This window comes from Mauremys reevesii, linkage group 2 (genome assembly GCF_016161935.1).
Source record: "Mauremys reevesii isolate NIE-2019 linkage group 2, ASM1616193v1, whole genome shotgun sequence".
Classification (NCBI taxonomy): domain Eukaryota; kingdom Metazoa; phylum Chordata; order Testudines; family Geoemydidae; genus Mauremys; species Mauremys reevesii.
In genome coordinates, this window is record NC_052624.1 from 100,294,064 (window position 1) to 100,320,852 (window position 26,789).

Here is a 26,789-nt window from a genome sequence, read left to right on the forward strand (position 1 = left end):
TACTCTTCTGGGTAGCTTTGTTTCCTCTTCCTACACGTTGTGTGTAATAATTAGTGATTATCTAATGGATGGACCTTGACCTCAGAGAGACAACAATTGTTGTGTTAGTTATCAAGAAAGCAACCGAACTGTTTGCTTGCTTGCGTGTGTTTTGTATTTAATGGGGCTGTTCGATGTAACAATAGGAACAGATGCAAATGCCATGGGTTACCTGAAAAAAGTTCTTCATAGAATAAATGGATGAAAGCAGAAAAGAAAGATGTGGTTAGATTTGCGTGTCTGACATGATCACAGCATCAAGAAAGATGTGGAAAAGGCATTGGAGGGGGGATGGTCTTCAAAAGCAGGTTTAGAGTGGCACAAAGAGGGTGGATCAGGGCAGATGATCAGTCTTTGCCTTAGTTTTCTGTAAAATGGGGATAATGATACTTTCTCCCACTTTTTGTCTGCTTTATTTAAATTGTACACTCTTCAGGGCAGAAACCATTTCTTATATATATTGAGAGATGCCTAACACAATGGGACTCCAATCTTGGTTGGAGTTGCTAGGTGCTGCTTACAAGACTAAAAAAAATTTCATCTGCACACTTTATATGGGTCCTGCAGAGAATCTACCTGTTCATCTACTTTGCAGTTAGCTTTTCCTACTCATAATCAGGTGCTAATAGAGCTATTTTAATATATGCAGCTTACAGAAATCTGGCCAGTTTAGAATGTAAACAGACAAATACTCACTCTGCTCTGTGAATCTGATTCTTCAAGATACAAATGGATAATGAGCATTCAAGCTACTATGAATTTTCTCCTCTCTACTATGGTCGTTTAGGTTAGCCTAATTTTAATAATACACTAAATGCAGGCAACAATATAGAATTAACTTGAAAATATTGAACTCTTACAAACTGAGCACCTGATCCAAAGCCTATTGATGTCAGTGGAAACATTATCATTGTCTTCAGCAGGCTTTGGATCAGACCCTATAGGTTCTTTTGACATTTGCTTGTGAAAGTAGCCTCACTGAAAATCTCTGGGATTATTCCTGCAAATACTTGCCACCATGTAAGGGTTGACCATTCAAGGCCTAAATAGAGGCTACTATTCTTAAGAAACAGTACATTTCCTAGATTAATAGTGGCATCTTCAGTCCCAAGAAAGATCAGACCAGAAATACTAGTCTCATTAAAAATCAGATGTTTATGAAGTGTCAAGATGACTTTAAAACTTCCCTTAATTTACCCTGTAGCAAGGTTTCAGAGCTTGCGTTATGTGATGCTCCTGAGGCAGATGGTTCATTGGGAATTGATTTTAAGGAAATTTCTAAAAAAATAAAATACATTTTCCTCCTTGCCTGATTTCACTCCAACAACCCCATGTTCTTTTTGTGAGCACCTAGTTCATAATTCACACAGCCTACTGTAGATCTTAGTGACTTCAGAATGTGTCTACATTGGAGGCGTGATTCCCAGCTCATTCCCATAGACATACTCATGCCAGCTGTGCTCCAGCTACCATGCTAAAAATAGCAGCATAGCCTGGGTAGCAGGGGTGGCAGCTCAGGTTAGCTCATGGAATATGTACCCACCCAGAGCCCCTGGGTACATACTTGGGTGGCTAGACTAACTTGCTGCCTGTGCTATCCTGGTTATGCTGCTATTTTTAGAGCTAGCACAGGTTCATCTATGCAAGTTATGAATCAGACCTCCCAGCTCAAATGTAGATGTACCCATAGAAACAGTTTTATTTATCAAACTGTTATAGATTCCGTCCTGTGACAGTATGTTATACTAGAAAATCGTTCTTGTTGTATGTTGACTGAAGGTGACCTAAACGCTCAGTTAGCAATTCTTACTCACATTGCTGAGCACTTACTTATGTGAGTAGTTCCAACAAAGTCAATAGGACTCTTTATGTGAATAAAGTGTATGCATGAACACCGTTAAAAAGTGAACATTCGCCATCTGTAGAATTTAAATTTGCTATGGTATTTGCCGTGTTTTCCTTCCAAAACAGAGGATGCTATATAAATAATGGGATATAGCAGTGAACCATAGCAGCCTAGATCTGCTATGCTATGCAGCAGAATTTTGAGGCACACTTTTTAGCAGATGTTGGAACCCAGCAGAAAGCTGCTGAAGGTCTGCTGACTCATTGTGGCAGGTGCAGCTCGTTAAGGATATAAGGGCAGTGGGAGGGAGCTAAGGCAGAGAAGATCCTTGTGGGATGGATTAGGCATTATTTTTGAGTGAACAATAAAGCCAAACCACAGGCAGGGAGTGAGTTTGGATGCTAATTCAGGGTTGGTGTGCTCTGTTGAGGACCAGGTAGGGACTTGGACCATTCACATACTGGTTGCATTGCAAATAATTACAAGGTCACAACATAGCTCTAGTGTATTATTTTCTTGTAATTACTCTATTTAACAACTTTAGAAATCCTGTGGCTACACAAAGCATATAATTCTCTCATGTTCTTACTATAGGGATGTATTTCTCCTCCTCCTTTCAATTTCCCTTTCATTCCAACAAATGGGGAAGGACATCATGAAAAGCAATGTGTTTATCCCACAAAATGGAATTATTATTATTATTTATTACTTGTAGCACAGATGAGCCCCAGTCATGGATCAGGACCCCATTGTGCCAAGTGATTTACAAACACAGAACAAAAACATGGTCTGTGCCCCAAGCAGCTTACAACCTAAATATAATACTAAAGATAACGGATAGATACTGATGGATGGGGAGTACATGGAACCAATGAAACATCTTGCTGACCAGTACTAACCTATATGGTATTAAATATTTTTGAACTGGAAAATGAGTCTTCATTCCACTTTTGTGTGTGTAAAATACTTTTTTCCCCCCATGAGTAGAAGATAGGGCCTAACTGCACCCCACTCTTTGCACAACAATAAACCATGGAATGAGCAAGGCTGCAATACAGGATATGGCAGAGGCCTGAAATTTGGAAGACCCCTACTTCATTCACTGCATACTGTCTGTCCTCTGTGCTGAGGACTCAGTTTTGCTATCACTTGTTCAGAATAAATCCATGCCTGAATAATATGACTTACAGAATAAATCTGTGGCTTGCTATAGGTTTTCACTGTGGTAATGGAAAAATATAATTTAATCCAACATAAGGCACAGATCCACAGGACCTCTGTCTTATTCAGTATGTGTTGTCCAAGCTATACATGGAATGAGGCAGGTATCCTACAGTTATTTGAAATCATATAATTAGACTGTATTGTTGTGCATACGCACAAGAGGGCAGAGTTAATTTTGGGTCCAATTTTGACTTGACATTTTCACTGCCTTTTTACTCAAAACAGCCATTTTTGAACATTATAAATTTGTAATAAAGACTTGTGATTAATATTCAGCTGTGTATAATCGGAACATTACAATTAAAATGTTCAAGAACTTACAGTTATTAAAAACAAACAAAACCCCTAAACCTTAAATGGAAATAACCATAAGGTAAGATAACATATGTAAAGATTTTGTTAACTTTAAAAAATGTCTACATTCAATTAACAGTATTGATATAGAGAAATTCACCTTTCAGATTTCACAAACAAATGTAACAATATACACGTCAGAACTCTCAACACACAACTATTTATATATTTTACATAGTTAGTTGTGCGTATACTAGTGATGTATGAAATAAAAGTGTTTGCAAGTATGTGTTGTGGGTCACTTTATACATCCCCAATTTGGCCTGTTGCTAATAAATGAAAACCCTATGGACGAAATGGTGAAATATGAGGATCAACATATGTGCCAAATAAATGTTCCTTTTAAATGAATGTATTTGTTGTATAACTCATTCTGTCAATTCTATAAAATAACCCTCCTTTAAGCAAAGCTAATAAATGAACACCTTTGCTGTAGGCCATGGTTAAATAATTAAGAGCTCTAGATGTAATTGCGTACAGCATACCTGTTCTTAAAAGTAACTGTAGGTCACCAACTATATATAACATTTAAGTATTTGAGCATTTACATTCTTTCCATTACAACATTGGGCAGTCTGTGAAGTTTGCCCCGAGTGCTGATTTGACAATTTCTTGATTTAGCAAATACTTGAGTTTTACTGTCTTATATATTTTTGAAAGATTTAAAGAAGTTTCCAGATTTGAAAAACAGACAACTATAAAATTCTAAAGCTACCATTTTCTAAAATTGTAGCCACTAATTTTGGGTGCCCAGCGTGAGGCATCTCATGAGACATTTGGCTGTCTCATGTTGAGCAGCCAAAATCTGTGACCACTGCTGAAAATCTGGCTGTATAGGAATAGGAAAACGCAGAGAACAATACATCAGGCATAAACAGAAAAACTCATCACATGCTTATATAGATCCTGGGAACTTCTGGCATGACAGAGAAGAGAAACCAAACAGAGTTTCTAATAGAATAGTAATAATTAATGAAAGAAAATACCAGTGATGTCTAATTGAATATAATTGAAGTCTGACAGGTAGGTGGTACATTGGATTGTAACAGTCCTTGCTTTTTACCTTTTGGATAGCTGAATTCCAATGTGTGTTTGGGTCAATTTCTAGAAATCTTTAATGCACATATGAGTGTATTTCAAAAACTTCAGGGAATTTAGTATGATTTGGCATTGGCTGACTGATTTCATGAAAGACAGATCCAGGTCTGTCAAGCAAGGATGTTGTAGGTCCAAAATGAAGTACATTGGCAGAGCTTTGGGGGTAAATCAGAAGAGCACTTATTGGCACTACCATATTTATTTCTGTTCTATGCCCTGGTCTACACTACGAGTTTAGGTCGAATTTAGCAGTGTTAAACCCTGCACCCGTCCACACGATGAAGCTGCTTTTTTCGACTTAAAGGGCTCTTAAAATCGATTACTGTACTCTTCCCCTGACAAGGGATTAGTGCTGAAATTGACCTTGCCAGGTCGAATTTGGGGTAGCGTGGGGTAGTGTGGTTGCAATTCGACAGTATTGGCCTCCGGGAGCTATCCCAGAGTTCTCCATTGTGACCGCTCTGGACAGCGCTCTCAGTTCAGATGCACTGGCCAGGTAGATAGGAAAAGGCCCACAAACTTTTGAATCTCATTTCCTTTTTGGCCAGCATGGCAATCTGCAGATGAGTGCAGATCTCATCAGCGGGGGTGACCATGATGGAGTCCCAGAATCGCAAAAGAGCTCCAGCATGGATCGAACGGGAGGTACGGGATCTGATCACTGTGTGGGGAGACGAATCCATGCTATCAGAACTCCGTTCCAAAAGACAAAATGCCCTAACATTTGAAAAAATCTCCAAGGGCATGAAGGACAGAGGCTATAACAGGGACCCGCAGCAGTGCCGCATGAAACTTAAGGAGCTGAGGCAAGCCTACCAAAAAAACAGAGAGGCAAACGGCCGCTCTGCGTCAGAGCCCCAGACATGTCGCTTCTATGATGAGCATTCTAGGAGGTGCAGCCACCACTACCCCAACCCTGTGCTTTGACTCCATCAGTGGAGTAGCACACAACAGGGATGCGGGTTTTGGGGACGAGGAAGATAGCTCACCGCAAGCAAGTGGAGAAACTGTTTTCCCCGACAGTCAGGAACTGTTTCTCACCCTGGCCCTGGAACCAGTACCAAGGCTGCCTCCTGGACCCGCCAGGTGGAGAAGGGACCTCTGGTGAGTGTACCTTTGTAAATATTATACCTGGTTTAAAAGCAAGTGTGTTTAATGATTAATTTGCCCTGGCATTTGCGGCCAGTACAGCTACTGGAAAAGTCTGTTAACGTGTCTGGGGATGGAGCAGAAATCCTCCAGGGACATTGTGACAGGTTGGATCACAGAAACCCCCCTGGGAGCTGCCAACTGATGTGCTAAGACTACCTCTGTTCCTGTTTTCCCTGCCAGCTCAGCACCCTGTCTTGCTGAGCCAGAAAGTCCTGTCTGCTCCAACAAAGACACAGGGTCTGAATTACTTGCCCCAAAGCTGCAGGTTTACCTGAAAGCAGCTCACAGAAGTGTGCTTGTCTTTAACACTCAGATGCCCAACTCCCAATGGGGCCTAAACCCAAATAAATCTGTTTTACCCTGTCTAAAGCGTATGCAGGGTAAACTCATAAATTGTTTGCCCTTTATAACACTGATATAGAGATATGCACAGTTGTTTACTCCCCCAGGTATTAATACATAGTCTGAGTTAATTAATAAGTAAAAAGTGACTTTATTAAATACAGAAAGTGGGATTTAAGTGGTTCCAAGTAGTAACAGACAGAACAAAGTAAGTCACCAAGCAAAATAAAATAAAATGCACAAATCTATGTCTAATCAGACTGAATACAGATAATCTCACCCTCAGAGGTGCTTCAGTAAGTTTTTTCCTCAGAGTGGACACTTTCCAGGCCTGGGCTCAATTCTTTCCCCTGGTACAGCTCTTGTTCCAGCTCAGGTGGTAGCTAGGGGATTCTTCATGATGGCTCTCCTGCTTTGTTCTCTTCCACCCCTTTATATATCTTTTGCATAAGGCGGGAATCCTTTGTCTCTCTCTCTGGGTTTTCACCCCCCCTCACTGGAAAAGCACCAGGTTAAAGATGGATTCCAGTTCATGTGACATGATCACATGTCATTGTAAGACCCCAAGCCTTCATTCCTCCCAGCCTGACTCACAGGAAGGCTTGCTTGCAAACAGAGCCCCAGTCAATTGTCCTGGTTGATGGGAGCCATTAAGATTCCAAACCACCATTAATGGCCCACACTTTGCATAATTACAATTGGCCCTCCGTGTTGTATCTGAGACTAGAAATATGAAATATAAGAGTGGTACATTTATACAAATAGGATGATCACACTCAGTAAATTATAAGCTTTGTAATGATACCTTACAAGAGACCTTTTGCATGAAGCATATTCCAGTTGCATTATATTCACTCATTACCATATTTTTATAAAACCATATAGACTGCACAGCGTCACAGACAACTCCATAAAGCTCTCCTGGATGTACTCCCGAAGCCTTTGCAAAAGGTTTCTGGGGAGGGCAGCCTTATTCCGTCCTCCATGGTAGGACACTTTACCATGCCAGGCCAGTAGCATGTAGTCTGCAATCATTGCATAACACAGTGTATGGTCCCCGTGTTTGCTGGCATTCAAACAACATCCATTCTTTATCTCTTTGTGTTATCCTCAGGAAAGTGATGATATGCATGTTCACCTGGTTGAAATAGGGTGATTTTATTAAGGGGACATTCAAAGGTGCCCGTTCCTGCTGGGCTGTTTGCCTGTAGCTGAACAGAATGTTCCCTGCCGTTAGCCACGTGGTGTGGGGAGGGGTGAAGCGATCATCCCAGAGAACTGTGTGTGTTTGTGCAGGGAGGGGGGGTAGTTGGGTTTGTGCTGCATGTTAACCCAAAAATGGCAGCCCCTTCTTTTAAATTGCCAACCTATTTTAAATGCCCAACCCAACAGCTGCTTGGTATGGGAAATGAGGGTGCTGCTGTTTGAAACCATTCCCACATGTTATGAAGGTTAAAGAAGCCAAAAAACTGTGGCTTACCATGGCTGCCTGCAAGACGAATTCTGTTGCCCGGCCCTGCGTGAATGATCTCTCACTCCAAACCGGCATACCCTCAATAAGAGGCAAAATGGAACCTTGTATCGAAAGCACATGTGCTATGTAATGTTAACAGCAAGGTTTACCGTGAAAGAGTCTACCCATTGTTCTCTAAAATGTGTCTTTTTAACTACCACTCTCCACCAGCTGCAAATGTTTCAACGCTCACACTATCTTCTCCTTCCCAGAGGCTAGTGAAGATTAGAAGACGAAAAAAACGCACTCGCAATGAAATGTTCTCTGAGCTCATGCAGTCCTCCCACACTGAAAGAGCACAGCAGAATGCGTGGAGGCAGATAACGTCGGAGTCCAGGAAAACACAATATGAACGCGAGAACAGATGGCGGGGCTGAAGATGATAGGCGGCGTCAGCTTGCTGACAGAAGGCAAGAGGCAATGGTGAGGCTACTGAAGGAACAAACTGATGTGCTCAGGCATATGGTTGAGGTTCAGGAAAGGCAGCATGAGCACAGACCGCCGCTACAGCCCCTGTTTAACCAACCGCCCTCCTCTGCAAGTTCCATTGCCTCCTCATCCAGACGCCCAAGAACACGGTGGGGAGGCCTCTGGGCATCCAAATACTCCACCCCAGAGGACTGCCCAAGCAACAGAAAGCTGGCATTCAACAAGTTTTAAAGTGTAGTGTGGCCTAGTCCTTCCCTCCTCCCGCACCCCACCCGGTGCTTCCCTCATCCTCCACCCCTCCCAGGCTACCTTGACAGTTATCCCCCTATTTGTGTGATGAATTAATAAAGAATGCAGGAATGTGAAGCAACAATGACTTTATTGCCTCTGCAAGTGGTGATCGAAGGCGGGAGGGGAGAATGGTTAGCTAACAGGGAAGTAGAGTGAACCAAGGGGGAAGGAGGTTCATCAAGGAGAAACAAACAGAACTTTCACACTGTAGCCTGGCCAGTCATGAAACTGGTTTTCAAAGCTTCTCTGATGTGCACCGCGCCCTCCTGTACTCTGTTAACCGCCCTGGTGTCTGGCTGCGCATAATCAGCGACCAAGCGATTTGCCTCAACTTCCCACCCCGCCATAAACGTCTCCCCCATCACTCTCACAGATATTGTGGAGCGCACAGCAAGCAGTAATAACAATAGGAATATCGGTTTCGCTGAGGTCTATCCGAGTCTGTAAACTGCGCCAGCGTGCTTTTAAATGTCCAAATGCACATTCTACCACCATTTTGCACTTGCTCAGCCTATAGTTGAACAGCTCCTGACTACTGTCCAGGGTGCCTGTGTATGGCTTCATGAGCCATGGCATTAGGGGGTAGGCTTGGTCCCCAAAGATAACTATAGGTATTTCAACATCCCCAACAGTTATTTTCTGGTCTGGGAGGAAAGTCCCTTCCTGCAGCTTTTGAAACAGACCAGAGTTCCTGAAGATGCAAGCATCATGTACCTTTCCCGGCCATCCCACTTTGATGTTTGTGAAATGTCCCTTGTGATCCACCAGTGCTTGCAGCAGCATTGAAAAGTACCCCTTTTGGTTTATGTACTCGCTGGCTTGGTGCTCCGGTGCCAAGATAGGAATATAGGTTCCGTCTATCGCCCCACCACAGTTAGGGAATCCCATTGCAGCAAAGCCATCCACTATGACCTGCACATTTCCCAGAGTCTACTGTGGTAGTCCCTTGATATCAGCAGCTCTTTGATTGTGTTGGCTACTTAGATCACAGCAGCCCCTACAGTAGATTTGCTCACTCCAAATTAATGCCCGACTGACCGGTAGCTGTCTGGCGTTGCAAGCTTCCAGAGGGCTATCACCACTTGCTTGTGAACTGTGAGGGCTGCTCACATCTTAGTATTCTTGCACTTCAGGGCAGGGGAAAGCAGGTCACAAAGTTCCATGAAAGTGCCCTTATGCATGTGAAAGTTTCGCAGCCACTGGGAATCGTCCCAGACATGCAATACTATGCGGTCTCACCAGTCTGTGCTTGTTTCCCGGGCCCAGAATCGGCGTTCCACAGCATGAACCTGCCCCATTAACACCATGATGTCAACATTGCCGGGGCTCGTACTTTGATAGAAGTCTGTGTCCATGTCCTCATCACTCTCGTCACTGTGTTGCCGTCGCCTGGTTTTGCTTTTGCAGGTTCTGGTTCTGCATATACTGCAGGATAATGCACATGCTGTTTACAGTGCTCATAATTGCTGCGGTGATCTGAGTGGGCTCCATGCTTGCCGTGCTATGGCGTCTTCGCTGAAAAAAGGTGTGAAACGATTGTCTGCCGTTGCTCTGACGGAGGGAGGGATGACTGACAATATGGCTTACAGGGAATTAAAATCAACAAAGGGGGTGGGTTTGCATCAAGGAGACCCAACTGTCACAGAATAGCCCCCTCAAGGATTGAACTCAAAACCCTGGGTTTAGCAGGCCCATGCTCAAACCACTGAGTTATCCCTCCCCCCACTAGTCTAGGCAGGACTGAATCTCCATTAAACTTTTCAAGGTGCCCCTGATGGACCTCACCGAAACGATTGTCGGCCATTGATTTCACGGAGGGAGGGGAGGAGAGCAAATGAATACAAAACAAATCTGATCTCTTTCTTGTTTTGATCCACTCCATCTCTCTTATACATCTTAGGATGGCAGCAGACAGTGCAGTACGAGTGCTAGCCATCGTTGTCTCCTGGCTGCTTGCCAGAAGACGGTGCAGTACGATTGCTAGCCATTGTCGTCTCCTGGCTGCTTGCATTTATGTCCAGGTGCCCCTGACAGACCTCACCAGCATCTGCCAGGAGCACCCTTGTCTGCCCAGGCGCTCCTGACCGACCTCACCGAGGTCAACTAAAAGAGCACTGAGGAGACGACGACAATGGCTACCAATCATAATGCACCCTCTGCTGCCAAAAGGCAATGAGCTGCTGCTCTGTAGCAATGCAGTACCATGTCTTCCAGCACCCAGGAGACATACGATGACGATGAGCTGAGCGGGCTCCATGCTTGCCGTGGAATGGTGTCTGCATGGGTAACCCAGGAAAAAAGGCAAGAAATGATTGTTTGCCATTGCTTTCACCTGCGACGCTGTTTTTGACCCATCAGGCATTGGGATCTCAACCCAGAATTCCAATGGGTGGGGGAGACTGCGGGAACTGTAGGATAGCTACCACAGTGCGATGCTCCGGAAGTTGACGCTAGCCTCAGACTGTGGACTCAATCCGCCGAGTTAATAGTCTTAATGGTCTTAAGTGGGGACACACACAATCGCCTATATAAAATCGATTTATACAAAATCGACTTCTGTAAATTCGACCTAATTTTGTAGTGTATACATACCCTATTTAAGTCTTTCACCATGCCATCTCCATGGTTTCTCATGGTCCTGACACTATAGTCACAAGGCACCAGAGATTAATCTAGCTGTACATATTTTATATTTAAAAAATCTTTACTATGATTATAAAACACATGGATGATCAATGATCATAAATGATCAAATCCCAGAGTGTAGTATGTTTAAACAATGCTCTAAGAAAGCATGTTCTAGGAAGTGAAGAGGAGTTGCTCTAAGCATATGCATGACAGCACATACATGAGCATGTAGACCTGTATTAAGGTTTGGAGCTGTTGAAATTTTGAAAGTTCAGTGTTTTGTTGGGCTAGGTTACCTAGGTTGGGGAGGTGAAAAGGATTTTGGGGCAGAAGTGATTTTAGCAATTGCATGGAATCAAATTAGGTATTGGGAGGGTTTGTGGCCGCGGGGTGGCTTATGTGGGGCTGGGTTAGGAATTGAGAAGGTTATATTTTCCCTTTCTTGGGTTTTCAGGTGAGGGATCAGATTTGGTGACCTTGTCTGGAAGCAAGAATAGGAACTGGTTAGGTTTGTGTTTCTGGCATCTGTTACATTAATTGGGAGGGAAGGAGCTGGAATTGTAAGAATGGAGAATTGTTTTGGAGGAGGGAGATTTGTGCTGGGTTATGTTAAATTGCTGTTCTCAAGATGTATTTTAAGTCATGCAAGCACATCTAGAGCATATGGGTAGGTGGCATTTTTATAAACCTAAATAAATCATTATTTGGTGTTATTTAGGCTGGGTACTGCATGTGAGTAGATCCATAGCATTTCCACTGCTGCCACAGGGCCTGGGCCAGCAGGTGAGTAAATCTAAATAATTAATACTTCTGGAGTTGCTTCCATTCAAGGATCTACTTAGGTATTTATATGGCCCCTTTCAACGCAGTATCTGAGTAACTCCCAAATATGTTTAGATTTATCCTCTCAACATCGCTATGAGGTAGGGAAGTGTATTAAGGCAGAGAGGGCAGTTGGGCATACAAGTCCCACTGATAGTCAGTGGGATTTGGGTGCTTAACTCCCTAAGGATGTTTTGAAAATTCCTGCCTAAGTGATTTGCCCAGGGTTTTACAGTCTGTGGCAAAGCAGGAATTGAACCCAGACCTCTCGAGTCCTGATCCACAACCTTAATTCCTCGGAGTGTTTTGTAAGCATTAATCAGTTGAGCCTCACAGTACTGTCTGTAAATTATCCCCATTTCTCATGTAGGCGAACTGAAACAGAGAAAGGTTATACAACTTAGAAGTTAAGCAAGGAAGGATGGTCGAGTGGTTAGGGTGCTAGCCTAGGACTTAGGAGCCCCAGGTTAAATTCCCTGTTCAGCCATAGATTTCCTTTCTAATGTGGGGCAAGACACTTCAGCCTCTCTGTGGCTCAGTTCCCATCTATAAAATGAAGATAATAGTACTGTCCTATCTCACAGGGGTGTTGAGGCACTCAGACCCCCTACGGTGATGGGGAGGGGAGCGATATAAATACCTAAGACAAAACTTGCTTGAGGTCCCAGGAAGCCTGTGGCAGAGCCAGGAACAGAACACAGATTCCCCTGACTCCTAGTTCTGTGCTTTAAATGCAAGATGATCCTGGATCTTTGTGCTCTGCATAGCACTTCAATGGTGGCAATCCTCATTTGTCTGGGTTTCTGTTCTGGGTTGCACTCAGTGCATAGAAGAAGATAATTAGAATCAGAAGGTGTGTTTTGCACTAATGTTTCCATGTTTCCTTCCTTCTCTTTACAGCATTTTGTTTGCAGACATTGTGGGGTTCACTAGTTTGGCATCACAGTGCACTGCTCAAGAGCTGGTGAAGCTTCTGAATGAACTCTTTGGCAAGTTTGATGAATTAGCTACAGTAAGCATGTCATTCTCTTTTTTTTCTTTTTTCCCCCTATTTAATTTAATTGCTTTTTGAATAATGATGTCTTGGGTGGATTACATATGTTAGAGACATTAAATAGATTGATTGCTAGCCCCATTTCCACTGTGAGGCCCATAAATCATGAGTTGCTAAAGTTTCTTTTCATTGATTCATATTTTTGAGATAAAGCAATCCATTTAAATGGTAAGAAAAGAAGCTGCAGTTGCTATTTTTAAAATACTTTCCCCCGGTGCTCTTGACTGGACCTATTTACAATTAATGGAGATAACTATTAAAAATGTAAATTTTGTACCATTCATAAAAAATAAATATATAGTGGAAGATGTGAATATTGAATGTATAGTATAAATCTATTATGTGTTGGTGACAAAAGTTCGGAGTCTCAGTTCAGTTCCTCTCTGACAGTTGCCCATGTCACAGACACTGTGATGGCTCATCAGAGAGGCTATTATGGATGTAATAGATGTATTCTGATTACAAGTATTTATTATCTAGTCACCGCACCCACAGAGTAGTCGATGCTTTATGGAATAAAAAGACAGACACATTCCTTGCCCATAAGATCTGATATTCTAATGGTACAAAGATATAGCAGTCAAGAAATACATACAGTTGGTGAGGAAGTTGGAGGATGTGTGGTTGCAAATGACCAAATGAGTTCACGTGGTGTTTGTGTGTGACACCCATGTCCTGTTCCAAATTATGTTCTATATTATGTACAAAATGTTTCTTCCACAAATTTCCTTTTCAATATATAGTGATCCCTTAATCAAGACTCTCCATTCCTTCCAACAGGGCGCTCACTATCTAAAAATATCATCCCATGCACTGTGCTCTCTCACCATCCTACCATCTCCTCTCCTGACTCCACACACTGACCCAGAGTGTGTACTTCTGCACCTCCCAGGGATTAGCCTCCCTTAATTTCCTCAGTACAAATCCCCTGACCCTGTATATAACTCTGATGTCAAGCTTTGAGACAGATGAGCAGTTTCCATCCCCCCATTCCTTTGCCAAACTGCCTGCTGATAAGATAGCTGGCAGTGTCTCCTGGGTGGGAGGAAGTCTCCTACTGTATGCGATACCGGAGGGTGGGGAGGGTGTGGTGACCTACGGGCCCTCCTTTTCTCTCAGTTGTCTATGGGAATGGGACTTCTACATGAGGTGATCAGGGCCAAACTGTAAAATGCCAGTTTCCTTCTGTGTCACAGGAGTCCAGAAACTGTGAAGGAAGACCATGACAGAACCGTCTCTCCCATCCCTTAAAGTTCCCCCACCTAATGGTGTTCAGGCCCAAAGAGGTGCTCTGGCTGGGCTGAAGCCTCCCTGCCCCATTGCTGCTGCAATTCCAGCTGAAGTGCCCTCCATCCCTCTGTATAATGGCCATTTCTGGGCTTCTCAATTCCTCGTCCTGTAAGTGGAGCAGCTACGGTTTCTGCTGACGCTGTGTTTGTTCCCAGGGATCTGGCCCCACCTCGGGAAATGTTCTTCCTTCCTTAGCCTGTATGATTGGGGGGCAGGGCTGCTAGTGTCCCTAAGCCCCATCCCACATGTTTTAGCTGTTTCTGTAGGGGCTGTAACAAAAGCGAGGGAGAAATTCATTTTTCCTTTTAGATCAAAGTAGCCTAAAAACTTGCCTCATGTAGCCACAGAAGCTTTTATAATTTTCTAAAAATTATTCAACCTCAGAGCTGCATTTAGGGATGCCAGATGCACCAAACACTAGCATGGGCAGAGCTGATTAGACTGATGGCCTACGGGATGGATGCCAAGTGACAATGGATTTAGGTGGGAAGCTTTGCATAATTTCTAAATGCCAGCACAGCTCCATGAATGTCAACCTTGTGTGACAATAAATAAGCATTTGGGCCATTCCCGATGCCCTTTACGCTTGAGTGTTTTTCACAGTTAAAAAAAAAATCACTAATTGCAATGGGGCACAGTTCATTGTAGTCAATGGGAGTCTTTGGATCAGGCCTTAGGTCCTAGCTCTCGACCAGACATTCAGCTCAAGGTGACTTCTGCATTGTCTTTGTTAAGGAACTAATAAGAACAAACATTTTAAAATTAAAAAAAAAATTCAAACTCCAGGAATTCAATGGAACTTATTCTTATTATTCTATTTATAAAATGTGCCTACAGCAGTGGTGTCCCTGGTCTTTGGCCATATAGGATATCTCTGTACTGGATGCATTCTGATTGAGCAGTGGTATATCTATGGTGTGAGTTAGCCTGTCTTTCTCCGGATTTTAATAGGGGTACTTGCATTTCCTCTGGTTGCTATGACTTCCATAAGAGGAATCTATTGCACGTTGTGTGCTATAGAGGGGAGATCAGAATGAGGATAATGCCTGTGTCAGGATACAAAGAAGAGCCTAGTAGTCAGATCATACAAGGATAACTTAGGAGGACCCAAAACTGCCCTTTTGTAGGGCATGTGCATTAAATATATGACTATCATGGTAAAGGGATTGTCCCTGCCACCAGTTCTCTTTTCCCTCTTCTGAGCTCTCACCATCTTTCTTGCTCCATTTCATCTTGTTGACACTTTATCTCCTGCAGGTGTAGCTCCTACCTATTCCCTGTTATATATCATTCATTTCTTGCACTGTATTTCTTGTCTGGGTTGCCTTTCCCAGTGGCAGGACGTCCTCCTGAGGAGTAATGTAGCAAAAGCATAAACATCCTTTGAGAAACCAGATGAGAAAGTAGATTCATCCTCTGAAGTTTCAGTGTGCCATAAAGGTCCAGCCAGAAGACTCAGAGAATTCTTTAATGTAGACCATGTGAGACAGACATGATTTAAGTGAGCAAGTTCTCTTGCAATTCCTTCCAACAGCATGAGGAGACACTAAAGTGTTTCTCAGCATTACAGTAGGTTTCTTGTCAGTGGTTCACAATTATTCCTACACATCTAGTTGTTCTTCTCACTTTCTTTCCCAGAACTCAAAGATGCAAGTGTTTGATACCCGAAAGAGAGAATGGCACAGAAGGCTATCTATCTACAGTACTTAGGCGTAGAATCTAAGCAGCTCACAATCTTTAATGCATTTATCTTCACCACTGTGAGGTATCCCCGTTCTACAAATGGGGAAATGAGCTATAGAGAGAGACTCACTTTTTCAAGGAAGCCTGTGTCAGAACAGAGAATTGGACCTAGGTCTCCTGAACCTCAAGCTCATGTCTTAATCACTGGACCATCGTTCATCTGCTAGGAAGGCTCATCAAAGTCCTGTTTCTGCCTTGGCTGCATTTATGCTATAACAGAAAACTATCTAATTCTTATGATTTATTTTCTTGTAGTAAGTCTGTTTCTGCACTGGGGCCTATACATCTAATGAGAACATGATAGGCCTGGTTCTCCTCTCATGGTGACATTCCACACCATCACTCTAGCACTGAGGCAGCATGCAGTGCATTCATGCAAATGGTGACAATAAACAAATCAAGAGCATAAATCTAACCTAGATATAAACACTAAAGAAGGTGTATGGTAGAGTTTTAGAACTACATGGTGACTCTGTTATGCACTTGCAAGATAGTTGCAGATAAATCCCAAGTATTCAGGCTGCATGTGAGTAGAGCATGGAACAACTGGAAAGATGAAATCCACTGCCCAAACCAGGGCCAGGGTGCAGGGCTGCTACTGTAGCCTATGGACTAGAACAGCCCAGTTGAGCTGCTTGCACTGAATATTAACACTATTGGAGCTGCATAAACGTGAATGTGTGGCTCCTTCCCGTTCCAGCCCCATTGTGTCCTGAGCCAATATATGCGGAGCCAATAGTGAAATTGTTTACATGGCACGCTGAGGTTGCACATAAATCTCTCAGAGATCAATCCACCATTGGAATCCTTGCCCAGCTTAGCGCCCAACGCACTTAAGCAGATGCATAACTTTGAAGCTAATGGGACTACTATGTACTTAAAACTACACATGTGCTTAAGTACCTTTCTGAGTTTTTGCCCTCTGGAGCTTCACTTCATGGGTGAATTTCATCCTCTGAATGGGGCAGTGAACCCCCCTACTTCCCCCCCTCAAATGTCTAAAATCTTACACACCATTTTCCTTTGACAATGAAATGAAACCTCTTGTCTCTTCTTAACAATGCAGAGGCATGAACCAGCATTTGCATGTGACAGTAGTTTGTAGTGTATGGCAGCAGAGTGTGAAAGAGGACAAAACCTGTCTTTCTTTTTTTTCCTGCAGTAAAGAGAGTCTTGTAATCATGTCTCTTTCAGTCAGATGAAATGTGCACAGAGATACATGATTTTTTTCCACAGGGATTCTAATCTGCTAATTAGAACAACTACTGCCTGTGTTTTGTACCTGATTAGTTCAAAGTCCTAGTCTGTGTTGGTTAAAAACAATGGTGTGCATTAAAAGTCCAGGGTAAGGCGGGGGGAGGGGAATGCAAGGAAAATCTATGGTCATTTAGTTGCGATGTGTATGGTCCCTGTGACTACTGAAGTGTGATCTGTGATTGTACATTGTGTTTGTTGTTGGTGCTTAGGAACCATCATCAATTGGAAGTGGCAACTTGTGCCAGCCCTTGGTAAAATAATTGCCCTGTCTTACAAAGGTAATACAGAAAAATGATTTTAGATAGCACTGCAGTAAGTGTGGTAGGAGGAAAGGGCAAATATTAAAACAGCATTTACTTACTGTTAGTAAATCTTATGGAAACGGATGGGCTTGAATGTTTCTCAGCATTAACAATTTAGTAAGTTTTTTTTTTAATATTTAAATTGCACCTTTCATCCCAAATGATCCCAATGACATTAAAATCTATTATAATAATCATGAAGGGCTATATTGAGTCTTTGTTCCTAGCACTGAGTATTGGGTGGCATGTAGCTGGGCATCCCTGAAAGGAGTTCTGAAAAGATTACAAAACAAAATATTTCTTCTTATTTCTATGCCCTGTTATTGCATAAGAACATAGGAATTGCAACACTGGAGCAGATCAGTGATCCTGTGGAGTTTCTTCTTCTGAAAGTGACCAGCACCAAGTATTTCAGAGAAAGGGGCAGGAACCCTGCAGGAGACAATTTTGGGATAACCTGGCCCTGAAAAGAAACTTGCTACTAACCCCCAATACTTAGAGAAGATGGCTAATGCTCTGAAAATCCGTTCCTAAGCTCTTATTTATTTGTTTACTATTTGCTGTTTAAACTTCGATATTCTTTTTATTCATCTATAGCTAATGCTTTTTTTTAATCCTGCTAGGCTCTTGGCCCCCGTGATAGCTCAAGTCAGTGAGTTCCACAGGCAAATTGTGTTGTGTTTTCTCTTAAAGTATCTTTGTCAGTTTCCAATTTCCCACCTTTCAATTTCAATGAATGTCACCTTGTTCTTATATTATAACAGTCTGACTAGAAGTTCATGATCTATCTTCTCCCTGCTATGGATTATTTTGTATATTTTTGTCGTGTCCCCTCTTATTTATCTCCACTCTAAGGTAAATCGTCCCAGTCTTCTCAATCTTTCTTCATATAAGAGTTTTTTCAAAGTCCTTAATCTTTAACCTTTCCATTTCTGCTATGTCCTTTTTCACAATGGAGTGACCAGAACTGAACACAGAGGGCACACGACTGATTTACATAGTGACATAATATTTTCTGTTGTTCTCCATCCCATTCCTTATGCATCCTAATATTTTCCTTGCTTTTTGACTGCTCTTTTTACACTGAGCAGAGATCTTCATTGAACTGTACACAATGGTGTCAGGCCTTTTTCTGGAGTTGATGCAATTAATTTAGAATCCAGTAAGATGTATGAGCAGGGGAAATTATTCCCTCCAGCATGCATTACTTTGTCTTCAAATGTTGTCCCCTTGCTGTTCATCCTGTTTTCCACATCATTAATAAATCCATTACACTGCACAGGTTCTAGCACGGAATCTTTTGGCACCCTGCTGTTAACCTTTTGCAATGATGAACGTTGACCATTTATTCCTACTCTTTGTTTCTCTCTCTTAATCGGTTTTTGATTCGTGACAGCACTCTCACACCATGCCTCTTACGGTATGCCTATTTATTTCCTTTAACAGCCTCTTGTTTAGGACTTTGTCAAAAAGACCTCTTGAAAGTTTAAATAAACTATATCTACCAGTTCTCTTTTATCCACTATTTCATAGGCACAATTTTCTTAGTAGCAGCTGTGCTAGTTAGAAGCAAATGTACCTTCTAGGTCGGGGTAGGCAACCTATGGCACGTGTGCCGAAGGCGGCACGTGAGCTGATTTTCAGTGGCACTCGGACTGCCTGGGTCCTGGCCACCGGTCCAGGGGGCTCTGCATTTTAATTTTAAATTAAGCTTCTTAAACATTTTAAAAACTTTATTTACTTTACATACAACAATAGTTTAGTTATATATTATAGACTTCTAGAAAGAGACCTTCTAAAAACATTAAAATGTATTACTGGCACGCAAAACTGTAATTTAGAATGAGTAAATGAAGACTCGGCACACCACTTCTGAAAGGTTGCTAACCCGTGTTCTAAGTATTTTAGTTTTAATTATAACTTCAGTCAGTTCACCAGGTACCAAAAGTCTTACTGGTGTGTAAATCCCAGATCACTCCTATTAAAATATAGGTACACTTCAGTTATTTTATATGGTGTGATGCCTACTAGGGATATCAAGAGTTATGAGGCACCTCGATACCACCTGCCCTTAGCAAGAGAAAGTCATGACTGCACGTGCTGTGGGTCAGCTCCTTGAATCCACGAGCCCCTGGCAACACAAGCACTACCTTCCAGTCCTCCACAGACCTCACTGTCTCTGTACTGTTAGCAATAAGTACACATAAAGCCCCAAGTCCTCCAAGCATCCCTCTGGAGTGCCCAGCTGCTGATTCATTGAACACTCAGATCTCTCCTTCCAAAGGAATAGTACACACCAGTTTACTAGTTTAACTCAGGATCACTGCTCTGCTTAACACATAGCACTTAGGTATCTTTATAGTGGAAACAATAATAAGTTTATTATCAAAGAACAGAGATTCAAATGGTAGTAAGCAAGAATATTTTAAACAAACAGTAAGGTATAAAACAAAGTCATAAAACTCTTTCTGGAGCCTAAACTTAACTCTCAGGACATTCCCCTGTCTCCTACAGGATAGCTTGGCCCAAGTCCTTTTCCTAGCACTTTTTCCATCAGGATGGATGAAATTCCCATTTTATAAGATCAAGCCCACTGCGGCTTGTCTTCACAGATGGAAGGATGCCAGAACATCTCTCTGCATCCCCAGATAGATCAGACCTTTGATCTTCACCTGAAAACAGTGTTCCCTCCCCACTGTTTACCTCTTCCTGTTGATTTCCTTCTGAAGTCTCCACAAGCCCTTCATTAGCGTTTGACTCAGTATGCTAATCAACTTCTGTTGTAAGACGCACAATGGTCCACCAGGGAGATAAGTGTATTCCTGTTTCAAAGCATGCTATCTTTGAGTAATCTGAATGTAATTTTCAGCATATATATGTAACTCTTCATATATTGTTCCATACATACATCTTACAATGATTGATGACCACTGTGACAGAGGCTTTCATTAGAGACCTTATATGACATTTCTTGGTGAAGCCATGGGATCCCTGTATCCCTGTGTATCCTTGTGCCCACTGCCAATTGGCATCAAGAGGCCCTTGGGTCACATGTGGTAACTTGTTCAATGAGAGATTGTGTATTTTTCTTAACAGCTCATCCACTTCATCCTCACCTTCCTTCAGAACTCTTGGGCGTATGCCATCTGCACTGGGTAACTTGTTGCTTTTTAGTGTGCCTATTTGTTCCAGCACCCCTTCTTCTGACACTTTAATTTGTGGATAGTTCCTCATCTTTATGATCAGAAAAGAGTAGGTATCTCCCCAACATTCTGTGTGGTGAAGACTGAAGCAAAAAGAAAAATTAGCTTTTCAGAAATATTCTGGTCTTCTTTAATTGTTCCCTGTAATGGTTGTGAGCTGGAGCAGGTTCTCCCCCTAGCGATTAGGGCCCAAGGCAGCAGTCACACCCAATGATTCATCCCCAGCAGCAGTTCTTCCTAGTGGGTGCAGCTCTCAAGCAGCAGTTCCACCTAGCGGGTACAGTCCTGGGACTGGGTAGGGGAACCCGGGCCCTTCCACTCCATCGGATTCCCACCTAGGGCCCTGGAAGGCTGGTTCAACTTTGCTCACCTTGTGGTGTCTTCTTTCAGCCTCTAGTCAACTTCCCTGGGTCACGTCCTATCTCATTCTGCATCCCTGCCAGCCACCCCTTGGGAGCACTGCCTTCTGGGCTTCCAGCCGTGGTCTCAGTGTCCAGGTGCTGTGGCTCCCCCGTTCCCTAGCTTGGTGAGTGCTTGGCTCACATCTTTCACAGGTGCTCCCAGAGCATGTCCTTCTCCCTGGCCTGCCAGGCACTGACTGAGCTGTATGGCTACCTGTTAAACCCCACTTCCAACCCAAGCATGGGCAGAGGTGTGGGGCCTCCTAAGCCCAGAGTTGATCCTTAATCCCCTCCTGTCCAGTGAGGGCTTTATATTCCCTGTCATAGTGGTGAATCCAAAATTTCCCCAAAGGCTTCCTACATCTGATATACATAGAGACGTTCTTACTATTTGCATGTATGCCTTCAATTATCTGCCTTTCAAACTCCACCTTAGTTCTACACCTAATTTCCTTCTTACAAATTGCCTATTGGTTTCACTGGGATGGGGCTTCCATATGCTGAAAGATCTCTGTTTGCTTTGTATAATGTCTTGGATGTTGCCATTTAGTTGCACTGATTTCTTTCTTGTATTCCTATTTACCTTTCAGTGTAGAGTTATATATGCTATGAGACTCTGTGTCAATGGAATCCATGCTAAATCTAAGTATTTTAATTTATTCACTCTTGACTTTAAGACCTTTTTTACTAGCTTTCTCATTTCTATTAAATTCCCCTCTTTCTAAAGTTAAGTGCTAGGGTACCTTTCCTCCCTCAGAGACCTTGAACTTAATTATATTATAGTCACGGTTACACAGAGGTTTAACAGTAGTTGCGTCTTGAACCAACTCTTGTTTCTTAGGTCTGGTCTACCTTGTGTGGGGGAGTGTCCAAGTAAGATACGCAACTGCAGATACGGGAATAGCGTAGCTGAAATCGACGTATCTTATTTCGACTCTACCTCCCGTCCTCATGGCATGGGATCGACGGCCGCAGCTTCCCCGTCGACTCTGCTTCTGCCGCTCGCCCTGGTGGAGTTCCAGAGTCAACGGGAGCACGTTCGGGGATCGATATATCACGTCTAGATGAGACGCGATATATCGATCCCTGATAGCTAGATCGCTACCCCTCTGTCCAGCCGGTAGTCTGGACATACCCTTACTTTGTACTACATCAAGACTGAATAGTTTCTCCTCTTTTGTGATTTAGGACTAGCTGTTTCAAGAAGCAATCATTTAAGAAATTGTTTCTGTAAACATTATCCCATTGTGACTAGTTAATATATACAGATAATTGAATTGCTCTATGATTGTCATTTCATTAAACATTGCCTCATTGTGCTTTCTCAGCACTGTGCAATTCTTGGCCTGGTCTGGAAGCTGTTGGTAGAACATAGTCAAAATTCTTACCCTGCCAATAGTCTCATAACGTGGGATTTGTATCCACACTGATTCAGTTGTGGTCCTTTCCACTCAGAATTTTTATCTCCCTAGATTCTGTGGTATCTTTTAAATATAACACTACTTCTCCCCCCCGCCCCGCCCTTTGATCTGTTCAGTTTATAGCCAGGTATTACAGCAGCCCTCTGATTTTTCTCATTTCACCATATTTCAGTAATGTCTGTTATGCAGGGTCATCTGCCATTGCCAGGCATTTATACATGCATAATTTTCCAAAATATTCACCTTGGGGTGTGGCTTAATTTTCCCATGTTTAGTCCCTGCTTAAAATGACATCATTTTTTGAAAGCTTAAACAAAATCTTTTCAGTGTTTTTTGTGGGGTGAGAGATTGGGAAATAAATCCTTTGCTTTTCCTGATTTATTTTTTTTTCCCAACACTTGGCTTTTCAACCTTGATGTTGCATTAGTGCTAGTAGTTGCATAGGACATGCATAAAGCATGACCAAAGTACAGCCTCCTAGGGGCACAGGCTGAAAGCTAGGCATAAGACCACTATATCCACACTGTACAACAGTTAGGGTGGCAATGAAAAGTTTTGTCTAAGTCTGTCATGTTAAATTGCTCTTACCAACGTGCCTTATAGTAGTCAAGCATGTAAATTAACATATGTGACTATTAAACTGGTCTCAATCCAGCTATTGCGACAACTTTGACATTCCCATATTGCTAAATTAGAGATAGAGCCCAACTAGATTAGAGGGGAATTCCAAAGCAGAAGAGGTGTTCCACATAAGAAAAAGTTTGAGAAGCCGCTGGACTCTTACAAATTAACATACATACTTAACACTAAGTAAAATTGTATGAAACAATATGTGTCTTCCATTTCATGGTTACTCTAAATAACTCTCCTTTGTTTCATCTGTAATATAGTTCCCAGGATGGTAGGGCATTTACTGTGACTTCACTTCATCCTCACAAACACATCACTGAATTACAAATGTATGTAGCCTTGACTGGAGACAACAAATTTTCTGCCATCAAAGCCATCAAGCCATTTGCTGTGGGACTTTCTATATTTGAGTCAGATTTGTTTTCCTTTTCTATTATTACTCTCATGTTGTAAAAGGCGTTACTTCCCTTTAAGCCCATGTTCACTATTATTGCTATGACCATGTCTCCATTACCCAGCTAAATTAAACTTGGTAGGGTCTTGCACGCTGCTCCTTCTTAAGCTTTCTGTATGCATGGGACCATGGAATGAAAGAAAACTAGTGTAACTTTGTAAAATTACTGTTACCAACATTAAATTCCAGGAATGTGACTGCACTGAAGCCAAAAAGCAGTATATTTTTAACCTAAAGTTCAAAATTAAAGGCAGCAGAAATATCCTTTAAATATGTGAACTGTAATGGACAGGATATAGTGAAATCCATTTATAGTTAAGTCATTTCTTTTAGACAGCATTACTTCTCTCATAAATAGAGATTCCTTCTAACTAGAAGTGCTGTTGGCACACTGCAGTGCATTGAAACAATTTATATCTCATGCTACTTCGCTATAATGGGAGTTTCACTACAGTGTAAGCATAAGCATCTCATAAGCATCTTCTACTGTATACACCTCTCCTGACAGCCACCCACAAAATATAGAGGTTTGGAATGCTGCACATATTCCATAAGCCATTTTCCCTTACTCATGATAGCATATGGACCCAGGAATTTCCGTATTGTATCTAGTCCAGCATCCTCTTTCCTACAGTGGCTGGTACCAGATGCTTCAGAGGAAGCTGCAAGGAACCTCAAAGTGAACAATTACAGAATATCCTGCTCATAGGGAAAATCTTCTTAACCCTCATCTGTTAGAGGTTGGCTTATGTCCTGAAGCATGTAACTGCTGCAGTTCTGTTTTGTTTTTACTCCTACTTAGTGTTACAGTGATGTTCTCCTTATCCATATAAATGTCCAGTCCTCTTTTGAATTTTGCTAACCTCAGTGATATCTTACAGCAGTGAGTTCCACAGGCTAGTTAGGCATTAGGTAAACAGTTTTTGTCATATGATTTTTGCATGTGTTTGCTTTCAGTTTCATTGATGGGGCCCATTTCCATGTTTTATGAGAAATGGTAACGAAGAGCATTCAGCTAATGTTATCTGCACCATTCATTACAAATTGTGTACCTCTTTTTTATTAATCTAGTCTCTAAACAATCCCCATCTTCTTTCCATTCATCTAATCACTTTTGTCACCTTTTTTTGAGGGGGGGAAAGGGGTCACTTTCCTCACCTGTTTGACATTTCTGCAATATCCTTTTTGTTTATTATTACACAATGCACAGAGGTTTTCATTGAGCTGTCCAGAGTGATGTTCAGGTCTCTTTCCTGAGTGGCTACAGTTACTTAAGAGTCTAATGAGATGCCTAAGTAGTTCAGGAATTACTCATACCCATGTGCATAGCCTGGCATTTCTGAACCATGAACTTCATCTGCCACTGAATTGCCCATTCACCTAGTTTTCTTACGTCCCTCTAAAGTTCCTAACAGCCATCTCTAGGCATGAATGACCTAAGTAAATTGACAGGTTTCAGAGTAGCAGCCGTGTTAGTCTTTATCTGCAAAAAGAACAGGAGTACTTGTGGCACCTTAGAGACTAACAAATTTATTTGAGCATAAGCTTTTATGGGCTACATCTGATGTGGGCTGTTGCCCACGAAAGCTTATGCTCAAATAAATGTGTTAGTCTCTAAGGTGCCACAAGTACTCCTGTTCTTCTTACTAAGTAAATTGGTGCAGTCTGTAGTTTTTGACACCTGCCTGTTTACTGTCCCTTCCAGATCATTAATAAATAATTGAACAGCCCCAATGCTAGTAGAGGACATTGAGGCATCCCATTATTAACTTTTTGCCATCATGAAAATTGACTTTTTATTCCTAATCTGCCTGCTCTCTTAGCCAGTTTCTAATCCATAGTTTTCATCCCATGACAATTTAGGAAATGTCTAAACTGCAGTCAAAGGGTGTGTTTGCAGCTTGTGTAGATATACCTGAGCTAGCTTTAGTCCAGCAAGCTTGGGTACCAGTAACAGTGCAGCTGCGACAGCACAGGCTTCAGCGTAGGCTAGCCACTTGAGTAAGTATCCTGGGTTTTGGGTAGGCTTCTATAGCCTGTGCTGAACCCTGCACTACCATGCCTTCACTGCTACCAATAACCCAAGCTAGCTAGAGTAGGTCTATATATGCTATAGTCACACCCCATGATTGCAAGGTGGCCATTGTTTCCCTGAGACCGTCCTGTGAAGGACTTTGTCAAAGGCTTTTTAAAACTCTAAAATTGCGTGAGCCAGTTATGCTTTATCCACTATTTTGTTGTCATGCGCAAAGAATTCAAATAAATTAGAGAGACCTATATTACAAGAGATACCTGAGGGAGAATGAGCCTCAAATATTTTGTTGCCAACAAATATTATAATGATTAAGCCACTGGTGGCACGTTCCTGCTTCCAGAGACCACTTCATGTGAGAGTCGTTGAAGGTCAACTCCTTCTTTCAGGGCTGATCTTTATATAATCACTGTAGTATCTGCATGCTATTTCAGAGACAACAGTTCCTTTGGGTGGATGGGATTGCAGGGAGGGGTGTGTGTGCAGAGTGCCTGCTCCATTCATCTTCCAGGAACAGGAAGACTCTTCTGCCTGATAAGCTTCTAAATCCTTCCCGACGCTAATTTTGAACTAAGGTCAAGTGATCTCATAACTGCATTTGATGGTTATTCAGACGTGTGCTCTTTTCAGCACTCATGGATTGAACAAGTTTAGTAACAAAGAGGGGGTGGTTTTATAATTACTTTTCCACATTCTTCAACAGCTCTTCAGTATTGTTGGCTTAAAACGAGCTGATTATACACTTGCCATTTTGGAATAAATAACACTTCTATAACTCTCATTGGACCAACTCGGTTGGTGAAAGGGACAAGCATTCAAGCTACCTGAAGAAGAGCTCTGTGTTGCTCGAAAGCCTGTCTCTTTCGCCAACTGAAGGTGGTCCAATAAAAGTTATTACATCATCCACCTTATCTCCCTCATATCCTGGGACTAATACAGCTGCAACAACACTGCAAAAAATATATATAACTTGTCAGTAGCTATTTTGCAGTCTTTTCAAAATGCTGTATTTTTTAGAGATTACACATTTTGCTTAGAGCCACCAAGTGGTCAGTTGATTTACTAATTGAAATAAAAAAAATATTTTTCTTGTGCGAGAGGCGGGGGTGAGGCAGATGCTTATGAACGACAGTACAGATAATACTATTTATTCAGTTTGATCAAATGCCAACTATTTTCTCCATTATGTTCATATTTCATATTACTAGTGGTTTATCCCAAATAATATCCACTGGCGGGAGAACACATTTCATATATGATGTAG

General features: G+C 42.2%; 1 protein-coding gene across 1 annotated transcript in view; it reads left to right on the plus strand.

The window, feature by feature from the left end:
• Positions 1-26,789, plus strand: part of ADCY1 (adenylate cyclase 1) — a 285,584-nt gene that overhangs the window by 163,443 nt on the left and 95,352 nt on the right. Inside the window, exon 7 of the mRNA XM_039525110.1 lies at positions 12,639-12,750. Within this exon, the coding sequence (XP_039381044.1) occupies positions 12,639-12,750 (112 nt within the window). The remainder of the gene's footprint in view (positions 1-12,638; positions 12,751-26,789) is intronic.